Source organism: Hemitrygon akajei, chromosome 13 (assembly GCF_048418815.1).
Source record: "Hemitrygon akajei chromosome 13, sHemAka1.3, whole genome shotgun sequence".
Classification (NCBI taxonomy): Eukaryota; Metazoa; Chordata; class Chondrichthyes; order Myliobatiformes; family Dasyatidae; genus Hemitrygon; species Hemitrygon akajei.
The window spans coordinates 32,901,558-32,922,001 of NC_133136.1; the positions used below are offsets into that span (position 1 = coordinate 32,901,558).

Here is a 20,444-nt window from a genome sequence, read left to right on the forward strand (position 1 = left end):
TCTTTCTAAAAAAAAATGCAGAATGAAGTGTAACAGCTACAGAGAAATAATAATAATAATAAATACTTTATTGATCCAGAGTGGGAAATCGTTTCATTACAGCAGCAACATTTTAAAGCACACTTAGCATCAGACTTAAAGCATAATAAAGTACAGAACAATAATATACACAATAATATTACCAATGTGCAATAATTTGGAATAGTGTGCAATAATGTGCAAAATAATAAAACAGAGATTATTGTACTATGATGTGTGTGTTCTCCTGTTGTACTGAGATGAACTGTTGTATATGTTTCTTGCATTTGGTTGGAAAGATTTTCTGTTACAATCCTGGTTACAGCGGGACTGAATGAGCCTGTTTGAAAGGGTGCCCCGCTGCTTATTCAGTAGCTCATGGAGAGGACATGCCTTATTGTCCATAACGGATAGCAGTTTATTTAGTGGCCTCCTCTTCACCACTAACACAAAAGAGTCCTGGGTGTAGCCAAAGACGGATCCAGCCTTTCTGATGAGTTACTTTAGTCTTGTTGCATCACCAGCTCCAATGCTGCTCCCCCAACCTAAAGCCGCAAGGAGGACTGTGCTCACTACATAAGACTGGTAAAAGATCTCCAACATCCTGCCTCACAAGCTGAAGGATCTCAATCTCCTTAGAAAATAGAGTCTGCTCAACCCCTTCTTGTAAACAGCCATGGTGTTGGTCTTTCAGTCAAGACTGTTGTCGATGTGAACACCCATGTATTTGTGCTGCTCCACCACCGCAATGTCTTCTCCCAGAATGTATACAGGACTCATCTCAGTCCTCTTCCTCCTAAAATGAATCACCATTTCCTTGGTTTTGGCCACATTCAGAAGCAAATGATTCCTCTCCACAAACTTGTCCATTGGTCCTTTGTACTCCATACTCTGTACTGCTCATCTCTGATACACCCAATCACTGCAGAGTCATCAGAGAACTTCTGCAAGTGACAAGACTCAGATTTGTAATGAAAGTCTGAGGTGTACAGTGTGAACAGAAACATAGACAAGACAGTCCCATGTGGCGTTACAGAGAGACTGTTCCAGAGAGACTCCCCACCATCTCAGACAGAGAACTATCCAGTTGTACAACCTGGGGTGGGTCTGTCAGGTAGTCAGTAATCCAGGAGATAGTGGATTTATCTGTGCCAATCCTTTGCATCTTCTTGTTCAGAAGAAGTGGCTGGATTGTATTGAAGGTAATAGAGAAATCAAAAACTGAATCTCACAATGCCACCAGCATCATCCAGGTGGGAGTGGGCTCTCTGCAACAGGTAGATGATGGCATCATCCACTCCCACATGAGGTAGGCAAACTGTCATGGGTACAATGAATATCTCACCTGCGGTCCAAGGTAAGCCAGGACCAGCTCTCCAGCACCTTCATCACATGAGATGTTAGGGCAATTGGCCTGTAGTCATTAAGTTCAGATGGAGTTGCCTTCTTGGATACAGGAACCAAGCAGGAAATCTTCCATAGCACCAGTATCTTTTCTTGACTCAGATTGTAAAGGTGCTGCAAAATACCAGACAGCTGGCTTGCACATGCCTTCAGTACCCTGGGGCTGATACCATCTGGCCCAGCAGCCTTGCCTTGATGTAGCCTTCTCAGCTGTTTCTTAACCTGACCTGCAGTCACAGTCAAGTGGGGGAGGGTGGTCATCCCCATGGAGGCAGGATTCTCCAAAGTTAAGGGGTTTGGAGCACAAATAGTCACCAGAGGGGAGGAAGGGGTGGAGGGAAAAGGCTTTTAGCCTTAGGCTGTTAGGTTTGGGTAAATGGGGGAGAGGACAGCAGGAGGTCCCATGCTGAACCTGTTGAAAAACGAGTTAAGTTCGTTGGCCCTATCCTGGCAGCCCTTGATCTTCCTTTCCTTGACCTTGAAGCCCATGATCTGTTTCATGCCCAACCACACACAGTGCAGACACACAATAAGATGCAAGATCATAATGAGGTAGATTGTAATGTCAAGAATCTACCTTGATCGTACTAAGGAACCATTCAGTAGTCTTATTTTAGTGGGATAGGGTCTGTCTTTGAGCCTTGTGGTACCTGCTTTCAGGCTTTTGTATTCTTGGCCCAATGGGAGTGGGGAGAAGAGAGAATGACTGTGTGGGTGGGGTCTTTGATTATGCTGGCCGCTTTACTGAGGCAGCAAGAAATATAGACGAAGTCCATGGAGATGAGGCTGGTTTCTGTAATTTGATGAGCAATGTCCAGGGCTCTCTGTGGTTACGTTTTAAGTTCAATTACATTTTTCTGTTGCTCTTTGGATCATTGAATTCAGTGATAGATTTTGCCAGCTAACATTCATGAATTCTTCCATAGGGATTCTGAATTTACAGAGTGTTGGAGACTTCATCCTTCTTGTTAATGATACTGAGAATTAAATAGTCCCAACAGGTGTCAGACTTGACAAAGATCTAATGTTTTCTGCTTTTGGAGATAATGGCATTAGGTATTTGGTGTTCGTTCCAGGATGCAGTAATATTTATGCTATGTGGGGTGGGGAAGGGGGTGTCTTTTGCAAACAAGTATGCACCATACTCCTCCAGATATTTATATGTACATTGTTTTTCATATTGAAATATCAGATTTTAAAGTAATGGGATGATTTGTTCATTTTCTTTCCTGATTCTCTTGATTTGAGTTGATTTGAGAAGATTTAATCCCCTAAATTCTGCCATCTCTGAAACTGAATCTTGACAACTGATTAAAACATTGTTTCTATTCTTGGAATTAGGTATGGTAATCAATTAATGAATGAGGTGTTCAGATGTGGAGTAAAAGCTAATTTGAAATTAGCTATGGATGAAATTGTGATGTACCGCCATTGACAGCAGGCACGTTCACCAAAGTAGAGAAACTAATGAGGGATATGGGTCGGATAAATGCAAGCAGGCCTTTTCTGCTGGGGTTTGGTGAGACTAGAACTAGAGGTTTAGGGTTAAAGCTGAAATATTTAAGGGAACCTGAAGGGGAAATTTTTCACTCAGAAGGTGATGCAAGTGTGGAACAAGCTGTCAGCGGAAGTGGTGGATGCGAGTTTGATTGCAACGTTTTAGAGAAGTTTGGGTAAGTACATGGACAGAAGAGGTGTAGAGGATCTATTTCTGTACTGCTCTATGAATTTGACCTGTAGTAATTTGCTGCAGTGCATTACTGCTGTGTTAAAGTAGAAGTCCTACACGTGTTATTTATTTATGTATGTATTTAGCACAGGATAGACCTTCCCAGTGCTTTGAACCACACCACCCAGCAACCCCCAACAACTCCCAATAACCTGTGGAGCCCATACACATGGTTGAGCTCCCATATATGTCAATTATTTCAAATGAGAGTCTGTCTTGAAAAAGAATCTGTGTATCTATAACCTCCCTGCAACATTCAGAGATGATTTTCTCTGAGGACACAGGCTGCCAGTTTGTAGGACAATGCAATCTTTCAAAGGTTGGAAGTATGGGAAACAAAAAGAACTATTTGCAGTTCACATTAATCTATGGTAAATTATAAAAAACTTGAGTTTTTCAATGTCACATTAAATAATGCTGTGGGAAATTGAGGTAGAAAGGCAGGAACACAGTGAGGTTATGTTGTGACAAGCTTGTTTCTAATTTTTCTCCTAGCCACTGAGTGGAATTTGCAGCTATAGCTGAAGGAAGCAAGGGTGGGTGTCTTTAGGAAATGTGAAGATAATTAAAGGATGCTCAGGTCAAGAGTACTGTTGCCCTTCCACATTCCCATTATAAGGAAAATAAATATTTCAAAAATTAACATAAAAGCACAGCAGATTTAATACAGGAAGCATTTGTTTCTGCAGGAGCTTGAATTAAAGAATGTTAACAGGCCACAGGCTTGTCTCTTCAGATGCCTCATTGTGAGTTGGAAGTGTTGGCAGGGAGTAAAACTTGTGACAGCTTAGCTCTCCAAAAGGCCACTATTCTAAGTTGGCAACAATTAGGCTGCTGTTAACTTTGAGTCACTTGTAGGCTTCCATGCAGAAAAGCAATGAGGTTATTTTTGTGCAACAGCTGTCCTCTGAAAACCACATATGGAACATTTGAAAACTGGTGGGTGTTGCAGGATTGGAATACTTAGCACAAGTTTTTTTTCAGGGAACTCTGGATCATCACACCCATCCTGTTTAAGATGGGATTGCTGTATTCTTGTACCACAGACCTTTCCCAACAGCAACATATGTGCTCATATCCTTTACCAGTGTACACAAATCATTTTATCTGATAGATGCTAAATAATGCCTGCAGAAAATAGTTATTTCAACTATTGAGTTATTATATCTGCAATTATATGTTAAAATATAAATGAGTGGGAATTTTAGAAGATAAATAAGATCCAAAGGCAAAAAAGAGGTTATGTTATGACTTTATTCAAGAACTGGAAGCTGCAGTCAAATTTCAAGGAAACAAGGGTGAATAGTTCTTATGAAATGGGCGGATGATAGAAGAATGCTGATAAATTCAGTTAAGTATGAGTTATAATTGCAATTCACAGTGTGTCATTCCAGGAGCTGCTTCATGGTTATCTTCTCAATGGTACTGAAGACAATACTAAAACAAATCAGAATTAAACTTAACAGTTTACATCATGGGGTTTGGACTCACGAGCCCTAAATTCTGAATACAATAGTTGATAGATTATTAGTTCCAAAGAGTCTTTGGATGTCAAGCTACTTTAGACCAAACTGGAACAAACGGAGAAACAAAGGCAGTTAGGATAACCATTCTGCAGAGTAGTACATACAAAATGCTGGAGGAACTCGGCAGGCCAGGCAGGATCTATGGAAAAGAGTGCAGTCGATGTTTCGAGCCAAGATCCTTCGTCAGGACAGCCTGCTGAACTTCCCCAGCATTTTGCGTGTGTTGCTTGGATTTCCAGCATCAAAGGATTTTCTCTTGTTTGTCATTTTACAGAGTACCTCTGTTCAGTCCATAACAGTGACTTAGAGCTTCTAATAGCCTGCCTCTTTAATACTTCATACCAGCCTCACATCTTTGAACTTGGCCTCCCACTTTTCTGCCGTCAAGTCCAACCAATGTAAGCTCAAGAAACGGTAGCTCATTTTTTGTCTTGGGAACTTAAAGCTGAATTTAGAAATTCAGGGCTTCCCTCCTCTCCCTCCTCACTGATTTGTTGTGTCTCACATTTGACTTCATTTCTACTAGTTGTTAATGTAATTGTGGACTTGACAACTTTGGTCTGCACTCTGTTCTTTCCACCCCAGTCGTCTCTGCAGCATAAAACACACTTTTTTTAAATGTTCTTGGGCAGTAATATAAACTCCATTTTTATCCCTGCTGCTGCTTGATCTGCTAAGTGTTCCCAGCATTTTGTGTTTTAGTAAGACCAACGCTTCATCTTACTTCCAACGTGTCTGTTAAATGTCAAGTTAGCTCCTTTGATCCCTCTTCCAACTTGCCAGTACTTACAACCAAAGCTTCCACACATTTCTTGGACCTCATCAGTGTTTTAGAGCTCCTCTTTGTGTGACACACAAAATGCTGGAGGAACTCAGCAAGTCATGATGCCTGACCTGCTGATAACTCCATCATTTTATATGCTGCTTTGGATTTTCAGCATCTGCAGAATTTCTTGTGTTTATGTTTTACCTCTGTGTGAACCACTTCTTGCTGCTATCTAACTCTACAAGCTGCTCTTCGTGATGACACCAGACATTAAAGCAGCTTCCATATCAGTGCTGTTGGTACATTGCTCTGGCCCTATAATCTATCATTCTACCATCAGCCATCATTAAAAATCAAGCTCTCAGTGACCCATTACAATTTGCTATTTCAACTTTCTTTTGGAATACTCTCCTTATTGTTCCTGCCCAACCCATCCCACAGCCCCTCTCTGCCACCCATCCCATTTGCTGTACACATCAGTGTATTCCATTATGGTACCTTTTTTTCTCCCTTTTTATAATAGACTTTTTAAGTAGTTACTCTGAAGCAAAGCTGGCATTTTATGTCAGATAGAGTCATGGCTGCTCATTTGGTGTCAGTTTAATCTTTCAATAAAAATGTTGCAGATTTCAATCCACTTCCAGGGTAATGAGCAGAAAAAGGTCCCAGCACAGTGCTGAGGAAGTGCTACATTGCCAAATATAACAACTTTAAAATGAGGTGGTGAGGAAAAGAACTGCATATCTCTCAGATGGATGTAAAAGATTCTACGGGATTATAACAAAGGAGAAGTGGATTTGATTTTAAATACCTTTTAAATATTAGTTTTATCATTAAAGATAAAATATAAAGTATTTAATAATTTGAAATATAATAATTGTTATAAAATAACACTTCCTAATTTGCTCACAGAGAATCCCTATCAAAATTGATCAGATCTCTGATCCAATGTCAGATTTAACATGGTGGAGGTGATTCCTGTAACCTAATCCCAAAAATCACAGCAAACCGTGTTTTGCTGGGAGAAAGGGGACAAATGCAGCACCATTTGTTACTTAGTATATCCCAGCCTTACAAGTCTATTTAATTCAATAGCCAGAAAACTCATTCCTCAAGGCATACATGCATGCTGGCTTTAAAGTAAGTTGAGACTTCGGGGTACTTTAAGATAAGGAAGTAACAGCAAGACTACTTCAACAACACAACATCACACTTGCTCACAAACCGTCCGCAACTTTGAGGAGGAACGAATCAAAACCAATCATAAGTGCCACAAAATACAACTTATAGAACAAATGTCATCTACAAAATAAATTACAATGACTGTGATAAGTACTACGTTGGTCAAACAGGAAGAAAACTATCGACCAGGCTACACGAGCATCAGCTAGCAAGCAGAAAGCCCGACTCACTCTTGCTAGTATCAGCTCATGAATATGAAGAAGGATATTAATTCAACTGGATGACAGCCAGAGTCTTGACTCAAGCGAGAACAAGAAAAGAATGAGAATTTCTCGAAGTGTGGTTCTCTACAGAAGGATCCATCAATAAACACATCAACATAGATCAGATATATGAACGCTTATGGAGAAAAGAGAAAAAACAACATCAATAATTAACAAATTACCAGTAATCTCGGGATCTGGACAGTGAAACAAACCCCTCGAAGCTAACCAATCAGAATCTTCTACTGCTAAACTGTTCACGGTGTTTTAAACCAGCCAACCAGATCATGATGTCCAATCAATATCTATTCGAGCCCTGGAGGAGTATATAAACTGGCATTCTGAGGAGACAACACCCTCAAATGCACACCGATGATGACTTCTCGATTGGACCTGAAATATCTGCAAACATTTTGCCAAGCTCAGCGAGCAACCAAACTTCCAAATTAGTTATATGAATTGAGCATTTAGTAAATTTTCTTTCGTGTTGTTCAGAATATACTCAAAACTGGAGGGGCAAGATAAAAGTAAAAAATGGCAGTTTTTACAATCATCAATTTATAATTCATCATTACCGTCTAATAATGACTAATGTCAGATGAATTTGAATCCTGTTCCTAATTATAATCAGTTGGTAATGGAGATTTTATTTTTGTTCTCAGTAGCACTTTCTTAGAAATGCTCAGAAACCCCTATTTTGCTCCGCTGTGCTTAGCAAGGTTATCTAAACTTCTATTTCAAATACACGTCTAAGTATTCTTATATATTGAAAAATATCCCTTTTGATGCTATTTACTTGTCATTAATGAAGATGGCAAATCAGATGGTTGACAGTGAACATTTAGCTTGCAGTTCTTTAGGGAAAGGTCCAGTGAGATCCTCATTTGTCCTTATACAAATCTTCCAAGTTTCCAATTATAATAAATCTGAGATTTGATTTGGACCCTTGCAACTTTTTCTGATTTCTTCAGATTCTTGCTAGAACCTTTAGAATTCACCAAAAGCAGTAACAGTGAGGTTTCTATCAGTATAATATGCAAAGCAATAATTTATCCTAACCATTTTCCATGCAAAATCTAATCTTCAATTTCTAATGTAGCATTACAACCCGATGGCTTCACCATTATCTGCAAAGAGATAGTAACTCAGTCTTTTAAAGGCAGAGATGGTGGAGTATGCTTTATAATAAATTCATCATGGTACACAGATGTGGTGGTTCTGTCTCAGTCCTGCTCACCCGATGTGAACATTTAATGATCAAGTATCATCCACTTTATCTGCCAAGAGCATTTTCTGCAATCATACTTGTAGGAATGTACATTCCACCTCAGGCCAATATTAGAAAAACACTGAAGGAGCTGAGCAGCAAACACAAAACTGCGTACCCTGGTGCCTTCCCTATCATTACGGGAGATTTCAACCAGGTCAGCTTGAAGAAGTCTTTGAATAACTACTGCCAATATATCACCTATGGAACCAGAGTAGCCAATACACTTGACACTGTTATACCACCATGAAGAATGCTTACCAAACCAGTACATTGGTAAGTCCAATCACCTGACTATGCATCTACTCCAAATGTACAGGCAGAGACTAAAGACTTCAGCACCAATGGTGAGGACCAAGAAGGTATGGTCAAGAAGGCAGAGGAGTGCTCACAGGACTGCTTTGATGTGGTGCACTGGACAATATTCAACATTTCATCTTTGAATTTGAATGAAACCACTACAGTTGTCATGGACCTCATCAAGATCTATGTGGATGAGTATGTGCCTTCAGGAACATAACCAAACCAAAACTTGTGGATGAACCAGGAGATTTGTAGTTTGCTGAGGGCTAGATCTGTGGCATTCGAAAATGGTGAATTAGAACTATGCAAGAAGTGCACGTATGACCTTTGGAAGGCTATTTTACATCTTGTACCTTACTAAAGTCTTGTAGCATCAGACTTCAATTTAATAACCACCTATTTTTCTTCAGCAAACAAAAACTAAAGAGTTGTGATCTTAGCTTATGTGTATATTACAAAAGTTCATGCAAATACTAATCTTTATGTTACTTTCAAACTTAACAGTCAATCTTCCATGGGGGTTGTCTTTATTATTCACATGCTTTGTCGAAATCCCTTAAAGCCGGATCCTGCTATTTAAAATGGCAGCCCGTCAACCCTCGCCCCTTTTCCAGTTAACTCCCACGTGGTGAGTTTGTGCACCATGGTGAAACAGGCTTTCGCCCGCTCCTTTCATAGGAGTTATTTTATCACCAATGTGTTCCAAACTTAGACCATTTTCCAAAGTTCCACACAATTCTTTAAGTTTAAGCAAGTTGCTAGTTTTCTCTTCAGGACCCTTCGTGCTAGTAGTTCTCAATTTAAGATCTGAAAGCGATCCCCCTTTGTTCAAACAGCATTTCGAATTCTGCTTTTTCACACCACACTCTTGAATAACAATAGCGTGTGGGGCACCTTTACATTCCAACTCAACCTGTAATTGATTCACAGGCACCGCGTTACCAAGCCATTGTCTCGGTAGCCTGGTTGCTGCTTCTGACATCAATCCAGACTTTAACATTTCTTCATTCAACTTAGGAACTACACTTTTCCCTTTTCCTTCAATAATAAGATTCACGTCACCACCTTTTATCTCCTCACTATCTTTTAACAGACCTTCGAACACAAACAACTGGGAATTCTCACTTCCCACTATTACCAAGGTTAACCCTTTCTTCACTGAACTAAGTCCCTCTGACCCACAAGGACTGCATTCCTTTTCAACTGAATCAAATACCTCAGACTTTTTCTGAGCTCCATTACTAGGTTCAGTACCACATGCATCCACATCTTGGACACACTCAAACGGGACATTTGCCTCTTCCAGGCTTTCAATACCCATACCCTTTTCAAATTCTAAATTCCCCTGATCCTCCCAGCTACTCTCTGGGCAACTCCCTTCCGGAGTAAACTCAACCCCGCGGGCTGAAACAACCTCATCTGCCAACCCAGCAGACTTCTTCAAGGTAATGGCATCCTTTTCATCTAGGACTACCCTCATTTCATTATTGGGAACATCTTTAGAATTTTCAACTTCTTCAAACAGTTCTGCCAAACCAGACAGATCATCCATGTCCAACTCTGGACCTTTTAACAGCCTTATCTGTTTCTCATCTTTACGTCGTGCCTCTATAAATTTTCTCCTCGCTAAGGGCAGGACTACCTCCTCTCCCTTACTCTCTTTCACTTTACTACTCTCCGTCTTACCACCCTCTAAACCCTCGTGGTACAGGGTCGGTAAAAATGTCTCGGCCAAACCGATACTGGCCGGATTTAAACTGCTCTTGTTCTCAGCTGCCTTTCTCGACATGCTGCGAGTGATCGTGCATGCGGGATAGATCTTGGAATCTAGGGGCGGGACCTCAACACTTACAGGCTGACTCGTCAGCTTCATTGCTGACCAAACCTTACCACCGGCTAAATTGTTACCAAGAAGGACGTCTGCGTCAGTTCTTGGGAATTCTGATCGCACCCCTATTTCAACTGGTCCAGATACCAGCTCACAATTTATAATGATCCTATGCAAGGGCACCGTTTCTGTCCCTTTTCCTATTCCTTTCAAAGCTACCATTCCCGTCTTGCGACCAAAATCCAGTACCTTACGGCTAATCAATGACAATTCAGCTCCTGTGTCTCTCCAGATCCGCACTGGAACTGGGGTGTCTCCCTGTCTCACAGACACGGTTCCATTTGACATACATGTCTCAGACCCTCCTCGTACTCTGTCTACCTGGGGCTCTCTTGTCGATTTACTGATTACCACAGCACATCCTTTCGGGACTGCTGCTTTCCATTTTCCTGTCTTCTTCCTCGGAGCAAGGCACCTAGATGCAATATGTCCCCCCTTTCCACAATTAAAACAGGTCAAGCCAGGAAATCTCCTGCCGTCTTGCCTCTCAGAATCAGAATCAGAATCAGACTTTAATCGCCAAGTACCTATGCACATACAAGGAATTTACTTCCGGCAGATGTTGTCTCTCTGCTCATAACAATAATAATGATAAATATAAATGAAAATATAGATTATACATACAGGTAGTGCAATCCAAGTAATAGTTAGGCGACAGTTAACCGGCAGTTAACTGTTCAGCAAAGTGACCGCAGTAGGGAAAAAACTTCTCCAGTGCCTATTAGTCTTAGTCTGGAGGGATCTGAAGCGCCTACCAGACGGAAGCAGATCAAACAGTCCGTGCGCAGGATGGGAGGAGTCCTTTATTATGTTCCCCGCCCTCTTCTTCAACCTGGAAGAGTACAGGTCCACAATAGAGGGCAGGGAGGCTCCAATAATGCGCTCGGCAGTCCTCACTGTGCGCTGTAGTCTGGTTCTATCCTGCTTGGTGGCGGCTCCAAACCACACAATGATGGAGGTGCACAGGACAGACTCAATGACTGCAGTGTAGAACTGCAGCAGCAATTCCTGAGGCAGACCGTATTTCCTCAAGAGCCGCAGGAAATACATCCGCTGCTGGGCCTCAATCTTACCACTAGCTCCCGGTGGGACCTCTGCCTCAGCCGGCGGGTTTTTTCTACCGTTCCCACGGTCCTCTGGTAACTTTTATTTGAGGAAAACTTTGTCTTGTGGGTTAGGGCATATTCATCTGCGAACCTAGCAAATTCGGAGATGGACTTATTCGGCTTCTCATTCAAATACATCTGGATATCCTCCGAAACACAACCTTTAAATTCCTCAATCAGAATTAACTCCCTGAGACGCCAAAAATCTTCGTCCACTATTTCTGCTGCCCACCAGCGATCCAAGAGCACACCCTTCTCATAGGCAAACTCGGTATACGTCTGATTCCACCCTTTCTTTAAATTTCTGAACTTTTGTCTATACGCTTCAGGTACCAATTCGTATGTCCGAAGAATGGCCTCCTTTACTTTTTCATAATTCTCAGACTCTTCCTCCTCCATGGACAACACCACATATGCCCGTTGTGCCTTCCCTTTTAACACACTTTGTAACAATGCCACCCACTGCTCTTTGGGCCACTTCTGATTCACTGCCACCTTTTCAAAAAGCAAGAAATAACTATCAACATCCGTCTCCTCGAACGGAGGTACTACCCTCAACTCCCGACTAACATTAAACCGCTCCTCTCGGTCTGACCCTTGAACTCTTCGCTCTTGCCTTAACTTCTCCATATCCAAGTCATGTTGCCTCTGTTTCTCTGCCTCCCTCTCCTTCTCGGCTCTCTCCCTCTCTTTTTCAGCTGCTTCCAGCTGTTTTAACTGAATTTCATGCTCTCTTTGTTTCTCAGCTCTTTCCTGCTCTTTTTCGGCTCTTTCCTGCTCCCTTTTCACCTCTAACTCCTTTAGCTGGAGCGCATGCTCCTGTTGCTTTTTGGCTCTTTGTTGCTCTTTTTCCTTTTTGGCTCTCTCCTTTTCTCTCTCGGCCCTTTCTTTCTCTTTCTCGTCTCTCTCCTTTTCCTTTTCAGCTGCTTCCAGCTGCTTTAGCTGGAACTCATGCTCCCTCTTCCTCTGTTCCGCGTCCAGCCTCAATTTCTCCAACTCTAACTGAGCCGTTCCACTAGCTGGTACCTTTTCAGGGATATTTTCCAATACCTCAGCTGAAAACACATTCTTCACAATATAATACTGAGTTATGGCCCTCCGCACCTCCCGCTTTTTCATCAACAACCTCACCTCTGCGAGGTTTAGTCCTTTGGCAATATTTATTAATTCCGACTTTGTGGCCGCCTCTAACGCCTCCAGAGTCGGGTTTTCTATAAATTCACCCACGTCCATCTTTGCTGGTTTCCCGTCTGGCTACCCGCATAACCAGATCCAAGTTTGGACTTACAAGCCCGATTCACTGGCCCTCCAATTTGGTATCAAATCTCGAGACGAGAACCCCAAGTTGTTATGAACCCCGTAACTGGGTCACTTACCAGCAAAGATAGAGAGGTCCGTTGAAGTCTGATGGTACTATTTTTAACAGTATTTATTGGTAAAAATACACAAAAATAATATCAATGCAAACATACAGATACTATACGTCGTCAGTACTAGATCTAAAAGTGCGGGTATAATAATAATCAATAAGAAATAGCTCTATCGTTGTCTAGGGGATAATGTATTGTCCGATGGAAATATAAAAGTCACTCAGTTCATTCAGGCTGCAGCTTGTTGGTTGGAGAGAGAGACTGATTTTTAAAACTTGCCAGCTTTTCCTTTTTATGATGTCGATCCTTCGAAATTTCGTTGGTGGCCTCTTCTTTAGCTAAGCCGGTCTTCCGTGGTAACCCGCCAATTCCCAGGCGAGGGAAATGGACGTACGCGGGCCCTCACCGGCTGTCGCTATTAAACGCTGTCACGGGATTTCTAGCGTTTCTCCTGGTGCGTCTAAAGGGGTTGTTCCCCAGACTTTCTTTTATCCTTACTCACGGGGTCTCAAATGTCAATCAGGTTGGGATGATGCAATCCCTCAACCAGCCCACTCTGGTCATTCCCTGAGGGCTTCAATGAATAGTACAGTACTCAATACACAATTCCGTCTCCAAGAGACAATAGTCGTTATCAATGGTTCCGCCTTTCTGGGGGCCAGGACACATTCCAAACCCTTGTGGATTCTGCGTGTCTCTCTCTCATTTCCTGGGTCCCAGACCTGAATTAATAGCGATCTTGCGATTCTCAAAAAGGAGGGGGCTACTTTGTACCCTTCGGCCCCTCAGAGTTGTGGCACATTCGTAACACAACCTTGTACTCAACATCAATAATTGATTGTGGACTCTAGTAAGGGGATGTTGAGGGAACACACACTAGTCCTCGTGGATGGATCAGAAGTGGAAAAGGTGAACAGTTTCAAGTTCCTGGGAGTCAGCATCCCTGAGGATTTATCCTGGCCTAGCATATTGATGGAATTACAAATAAGGTATGACAGCAGCTATGTTTCATTAGGAGTTTTGACGAGAATTGGTATGTCACCAAAGACATTTGCAAATCTCTACAGGTATACAATGGAGAGCATTCTAATTGGTTGCATCGCCGTCTCGGCATGGAGGGGTCACTGCAGAAAGTTGTAAATTCAGTCAGCTCCATCATAGATACTAGCCTCTCCAGCATCCAGAATGCCTTCAAAAGGTGATGCCTCAAAAAGGTGACATCTGTCTTTAAGGATCCCTGTCACTCAGGCCATGCCCTCTTCTCATTGCTATGATCAAGGAGGAGGTATAGGAGCCTGAAGACACACACTCAGTGTTTCAGGAACAGCTTATTCCCCTCCACCACCAGATTTTTGAATGGACAATGAACCCATGAACACCACTTTGGTATTTTTCCCTCTCTTTTTGCAGTACTTAGTTAATTTAATTTCTATATGTGTAGTTATTGTAATTTATAGTTTTTAATATATATATTGCAATCTACTGCTGCTGCAAAACAAAAAATTTCATATGTACCAGTGATATTAAACCTGATCCTGATCCAGAGCTGCTTCTTTCTGTTGTTATTGCTAAACTCCAAGCATCAGTTATAAAAACAAAAAATGCTGTAAATATTCAGCCTGTCAGGCAATGTGATTTAGAGATGTAAAATTTCACTTCACTAATCTTCTATGAAATATTACTGAGTAAGGCATGTCAAGGAGCCACAAATACTAATGAGAGTCCTCTGTTGTCTTGAAGCTCACTGAGATCCCTCTTGTGAATGTGAACACTGAGACTGGTGTGGTTCTCTTTGGGAAACAGAACTGAAATGGTACGACCTTGATTTATCCACTTAGTGGAATATAATGGACTGCATTACAATCTTTCTTTGCACTGGCTTTGGATTGCTTCAAATTAGCTTCAAAAATAACTTCAAGGGCCTTTCTCTGTTCAAAGTCTCACCCTTTCCTTCTCATAGTTACTTTTCTGTCACTGTACTCATTGGCGCAGCTACAATTTGTTTATGATTTCAACTGCTGAGGCAAGGAAATCATTTGCCAAGTAATCTGCTCTTGCATCCAACCAGTCAGTCATCACATGACGTCTTCGTCAGGATAATGGCTACGTATTATACTTCTGTTGGTGGCTGTCCGAGTAAGCCTACACAAGTAATTTGATTGTTTGACTTTGTTAAGAAGAGGAAAATGTCCCGACTTTGCATACCAATATAAAACTTCAGCACTGGATGGCATCACCAGAAGCAGAATCAAAAAAATGTAGATGCTTGAAATCAGTTTTTTTTTAAAAATGCTGAAAAAACACAGTCAATCAGTCATTCATTAAAGGGCTGCACACCTGATATGCTAGTTGTTCTCTTTCTACCTTTCTTGCTTGACCTGAGATTTTTCATTTTCTGTGCTTGTGATGTGACCTTGGGTAGGTCACCAAAGTGCACTTAATTAAGTGAAAAAGGTGCATGCTGCTGGAGAAATTCAGTGTGTCAGGCAGCATTTGTGGTGGATAATGGATGTTTCAGTGGAGACTCTTCATGACTGTCCCAAAACTTCACATTTCCTTCCATAGATGCTGCCTGATCAGCTGAGTTTCTTCCGCCATTTGCTTTTTCCTCCAGATTCCAATAACTCCAGCCCCTGTCCCAAATGGCAATATGGTTTGAAGTTGGTATTTAAATATCAAGCTCAAACCATATTGCTATTGAGCGTCCATTTACTTAAAACAAATTAACCCAAGATTTTCTGCAATCTCAAGTCATATACAGTAGCTATAATTCATTTGTCAGTATGACAGATGAAATATTTATGCATTTGGAGATGCACTACAAATATCTGTACAGAAGCCAGGATATCAGCATTAATTGACATAATACTTATAAAAATGGCAAACATGCCCTCAAAGGAACATTTTGATTTGGTGCCTTATATTGTTAACAGGTGTTTTTGAACTTTTAGGCTTGGAGGACTATTTTCAGGTTGGAAAGGTTATTGACAGCACTAAAGAGTGTATGAAACCTCAGCATAAAGAGCTGACTAAGCCCATGCAGGCATGTAAGATCATATTCTTTGCCTATTTGATGTCACCATGGCAAAATTGTGTGGAATATGCAGGGCATGTGACAACATTGAATTAGTCTTAAACTGAAGCTTCAAACTTGCTTTTACAGACAGACAGACAGACATACTTTATTGATCCCAAGGGAAATTGGATATCATTTCTTATCAGGACCACTGTTGGAGCTAAATGCATGCAGTTTTCCCCAGGAAACTTTCCATTAATTACAGGAGACCCTCTCTCCTTTGTTGTTGGCTCCTTTCATAACCTACCAACCACCTCCATTCCCTCTCCCAGCAACCAAGCACTCATTGACTAAATGGAGATTGACTCCAGTCTTTTTCCTGTCCTTTTCTAATACTTAACAGTTGAAGAATGATTTTTGTCAACTTCAGCTTCTTCTAGCCAAGCTTTACTTATGCCTTTATTATTTTGCAGGAGATCCAGTTTTTTTATAGCTTCACAGATTCTTCACATTTTTGATGGTGGATTTTGGAAAGGTTATGAAAGTGAATGATATTTGAGTAGTGAGCCATAAATTGGAGTGGGTCATAATATTAGGGTTCTCTTTTTAATATCATCTGTTGCAATCACTGAGGATTTTTGTTGTTGGTGTGCAGTTAGTAAAGTGTTAGTGCTAAATGGGCTAGTTATGGAATATTATGACTCAGAGTTGGCTTCAGATTGAGACAGTAAGAATCAGTTAATGCATTCCAGACTTATTACCTTTGAAATTATGTCACATAAGAAGCATACACTGCCAAGGCATAGAGAGATTTTGACTTGGATTTCATCTCTATTAAAACCAAAACAAAATTGTCTCCCAGGTGGCCAGTAAGTAGGAGATTTTAGGTGGCAGAAGACTATAGCTGGAGATAAATGAGAACAGTTTTTGGAATTCAAGTAAATATTACATTATGAGATCATTGTCACTGAAAGATGTGGGATGTCTTAAATCAAGAGGATTTAAGCTTTCTTCCTGGTATCAGAAATGCTCTCCTGGGCACAAACATAATATTTTACCTTTAATGTTATGGTTAATAGTTCATGATGTAATCGTCTGTGAACTAGCTCAAAGTGGTTTTGTTTCATGGTATAACCACTACTGCTGCCTCTCCTGGGGTTTGGGTTGAAATTGTGGTTGCCCTTTTCTCTGCATTTTCAAATGACTGTGAGTGAGAATAATATGACAAAGGAGAAGGTAAGAATGCCACCCTAACCCCCCCCCACCTTCCATTTCCACTGATTCCTATTTCATGAAATCTAGGCTCGTAGAATCCAGGCCTCTATTTCAGAATGATACCACTCTTTTTGAGAATATTGTGACTTCATGAACATCTGAACACAGAAAAAAGGATTAATTATGTCAGTTTTCTGCCTGAAGTCTTCAGTCCTAAATGGGGAGTTCTGTGAGGTAGTAGGTTTTGCCTGATGTAACCGAAGAAACAACCTTGACAGATGTCTGGTCTAAATCACAGGATTTTAAAACTGTCATCCTCGTCAAGGACTCTGTGCTTTAGAATATTCTTTGCATTTAGAAACATTCAAAATAAATTTAATGATTTTTTTAAAGAAAACTGAAAATGTATTTAACTAAAGTCAGATAATTAAAGGAGAGTAAATTTACTAATACAGTCCTGCACCTCAGGTTATGGCTGGGTTACATTTCTGTGAACTATCTATAACTTGAACAGTCTGCAAGTTGAATCTACAGCCACTGAATCTACAGAACTAAAAACCTTTAAATAGCTCTCGTAGCTTTTTCAGTTAGCAGAGTTGGGAACAAATATAAATCTCTAAAATTTAATTGAGTTGTTTCAGGGATTGGGCCTCATTATAATTAATTTGTGCATGCAAGTGCTTATACGTGGGTTATATCAGGGAATTATTATTTCCAATGAAATCATTGGGAGTTTGGAAATGTGACTTCCTTGCACGGTTCACATGAATCCTCTGTCATTCCCCTAGCACTAAGCACACAGCTAATAATGTTGTTGAGTCATACAGCATAGAAACAAGCTTTTTGGTTCAACTCGTCCTACCTGCATTTGGCCTCTAGCCCTTTAAACCTCTACTATCCATGCACTTATGTAGTCTGCCTTTGATTGTTGCTAATATGTCTATCTCAACACTAGTTCTGGCTGCTCATTCCAAATGCACACCAACTCTTTGAGTAAAGAAGCTGTCCTGATGTTAAATATGTTGCTTCTGAAGTAAAACCATCTTAAATCTCTTGCCTTTGATATCACCAATCTTGTCATGCCCAATTCTACCCTCATCAACATTATCTGAATTCATAGAGGCATAGTACGGACCTCTTTGAACCGTCTCAAAAATAAACCAATTGAGACATTACATTTAAACTATCTGAAAGTTTCAAACCTTCTTTTGGTCAATTTCAAGTTTCTTTTTGTGGTAGAATGATAGTGCATTAGCACCAAGCACATGTTCCTTGTTCATCTACTCTCATATTCTACTTTTCTTCCTTTATCAATTTGTTTGTCCTTCAATTGATGAATTTCAGTTTTTTTTCAATCCTCCAGATTACTGCTTAACTGGTGATCAGATACTTTCTTTAACTTTTCACAAAGTCAGAGAGTCATATAGCATTGAAACCGGTTCCAGTGGCCACCAAATTCAAATTTAATTGTCATTTAACCATACCTATGAATATAGCAGTGTTACACCGGGGCCAAAGTGGAAAACACTGCACCAACAATCACACACAGCACAAAGCAAATATAGCATGTATAAGATAGCAAGCACATATAAGATGTCAGGAAAATACAGTCACACTATATATATATATATATATATACAGGCTGTCTTCTGCTGAGTGAACGTGAGGAGACAGCACCAACTCCGGTATGGATGCTGTGCCACCCCACCGCTGGTACTCTGGTGGAGACTCCGGCTCTCCTCCTTGTCTGTAAACAGGCGACACTGGGGCTTAAGGCCTGGTCCTTGCTATAACCAAAGACACGCAGCTCCCCCACTTGCCACCGATAAACCAGTGAATCAGACTTGCAGCATTCCACATGAACAATGTCCAACAGAGTCTTGTGACCACAAGAAAAGCAGCTAAGCTGATCACTTGCTCTTAGACTGTACTCCACCTTCGCACACGGATTCCTCCAGCTTCTCAGTTTCTTGGCCAAACAGCATCTCTGATAGAATAGACCTGCAGTACTAAGTGTCCAGCGGGGTCCATGTTTATGCCAACCATCAATAATCTATCTTAGTAGTACTACTTAGCACTAAGGGTCTTTTAAGAGATTCTCAGACAGGTACATGGAGCTTAGAAAAATAGAGGGCTATGCGGTAGGGGAATTCTAGGCAGTTTCTAGAGTAGGTTACGTGGTTGGCACAACATTGTGAGTTGTAGGGCCTATAATGTGCTGCAGATTTCTATGATTCTATGATTAGCATGTTGTCCATAGTCCTATTATGCCTTGGTGATTCAGGTGCTAATGTAGAAGCTGCCTGAGTATTGTGGGAGTACTTACCTCCATGATCTGCATTCAAAATTGCATCTTCCTCCTGGGTGAAGAGCGTTCTTTCTCAGATCCTTTCTAAATTTTTTATTCCTTACTCGGGTCTCAAGGCCAAGGATTTTATACATCTTTGCCAAGGTGAAAAGTTCCTCACTATCAATCCTATAATAATAATGCATATTATAAATCAAGCTCTCCTACTATAAACTACTACTCTGAATCTCTTCTATAAATTTCATATTGCACATTGCACATTTAGACAGAAACATAACAAAGATTTTTACTTATGTATGTGAGGGATATAAGAAATAGTCAATTCAATTGAATTCAAATTCACTGCTGTTCCAAGTAAAATGTAGTTTATCTAGTTGATATCCTTGGTTGGTCCATTTTTCCCATTGTGTTTTCTTTTGCTTCAAAGGAATTTATATTTGATGAGGATATTGTAAAATCAGAAAGAGTACAGAAATGTTAAATTCTTGGGGGTTGCTATCTTAGAGAACTTGTTCTGGACCTATCAGTATCCTGGTAAGAACTAAACAATGAAGACAAAAGGACACTCCTTTGTCAGCAACTACAACCTTGAGTCTGCGTGGATAGGTCTATTATCAGTTTTGCTCATCTGGACACTGCTTAAAACCTGGTCTAGTTAGCTCTGTCAGATTGCACTAGGATGGTGAGTGAACACCCTTTTCAAGTCCAGACACAAATTCTCAAGTGGATTGAGCTCTGGGCTGTGACTTGGCCACTCCAGGACATTTTTTTGTTTTTAAGCCATTCCTGTGTAGCTTTGGCTTTATCCTTGGGGTCATTGTCTTGCTAGAAAACAGATCTTCTCCCAAGTTGCAGTTCTCTTGCAGATTACATCAGGTTTTCCTTCAGGATTTCCCTGTATTTTGCTGCATTCATTTTACCCTGTATCTTCATAATGCTTCCAGGTCCTGCTGCAGTGAAGCATCCCCACAGCATAATGCAGCCTCCACTGTGGTTCATGGTGGGAATGGTGTGTTTTTGATGATGTGCAGTGTTTGGCTTATGCCAAACATTAAATTTAGTCTGATGCCCAAAAAAGCTCAA

General features: G+C 40.8%; 2 protein-coding genes across 5 annotated transcripts in view; one reads left to right on the plus strand and one right to left on the minus strand.

Moving 5' to 3' along the window:
- Positions 1-20,444, plus strand: part of rusc2 (RUN and SH3 domain containing 2) — a 124,031-nt gene that overhangs the window by 6,309 nt on the left and 97,278 nt on the right. The gene's annotated exons all lie outside the window — the stretch shown is intronic.
- LOC140738141 (uncharacterized) lies at positions 7,965-19,385 on the minus strand. The gene is made up of 3 exons (XM_073065286.1): positions 19,380-19,385; positions 11,420-12,361; positions 7,965-8,015 (listed from the first exon to the last, which is right to left on the minus strand). Exons 1-3 carry the CDS (start codon positions 19,383-19,385, stop codon positions 7,965-7,967), a joined length of 999 nt encoding a protein of 332 aa, XP_072921387.1.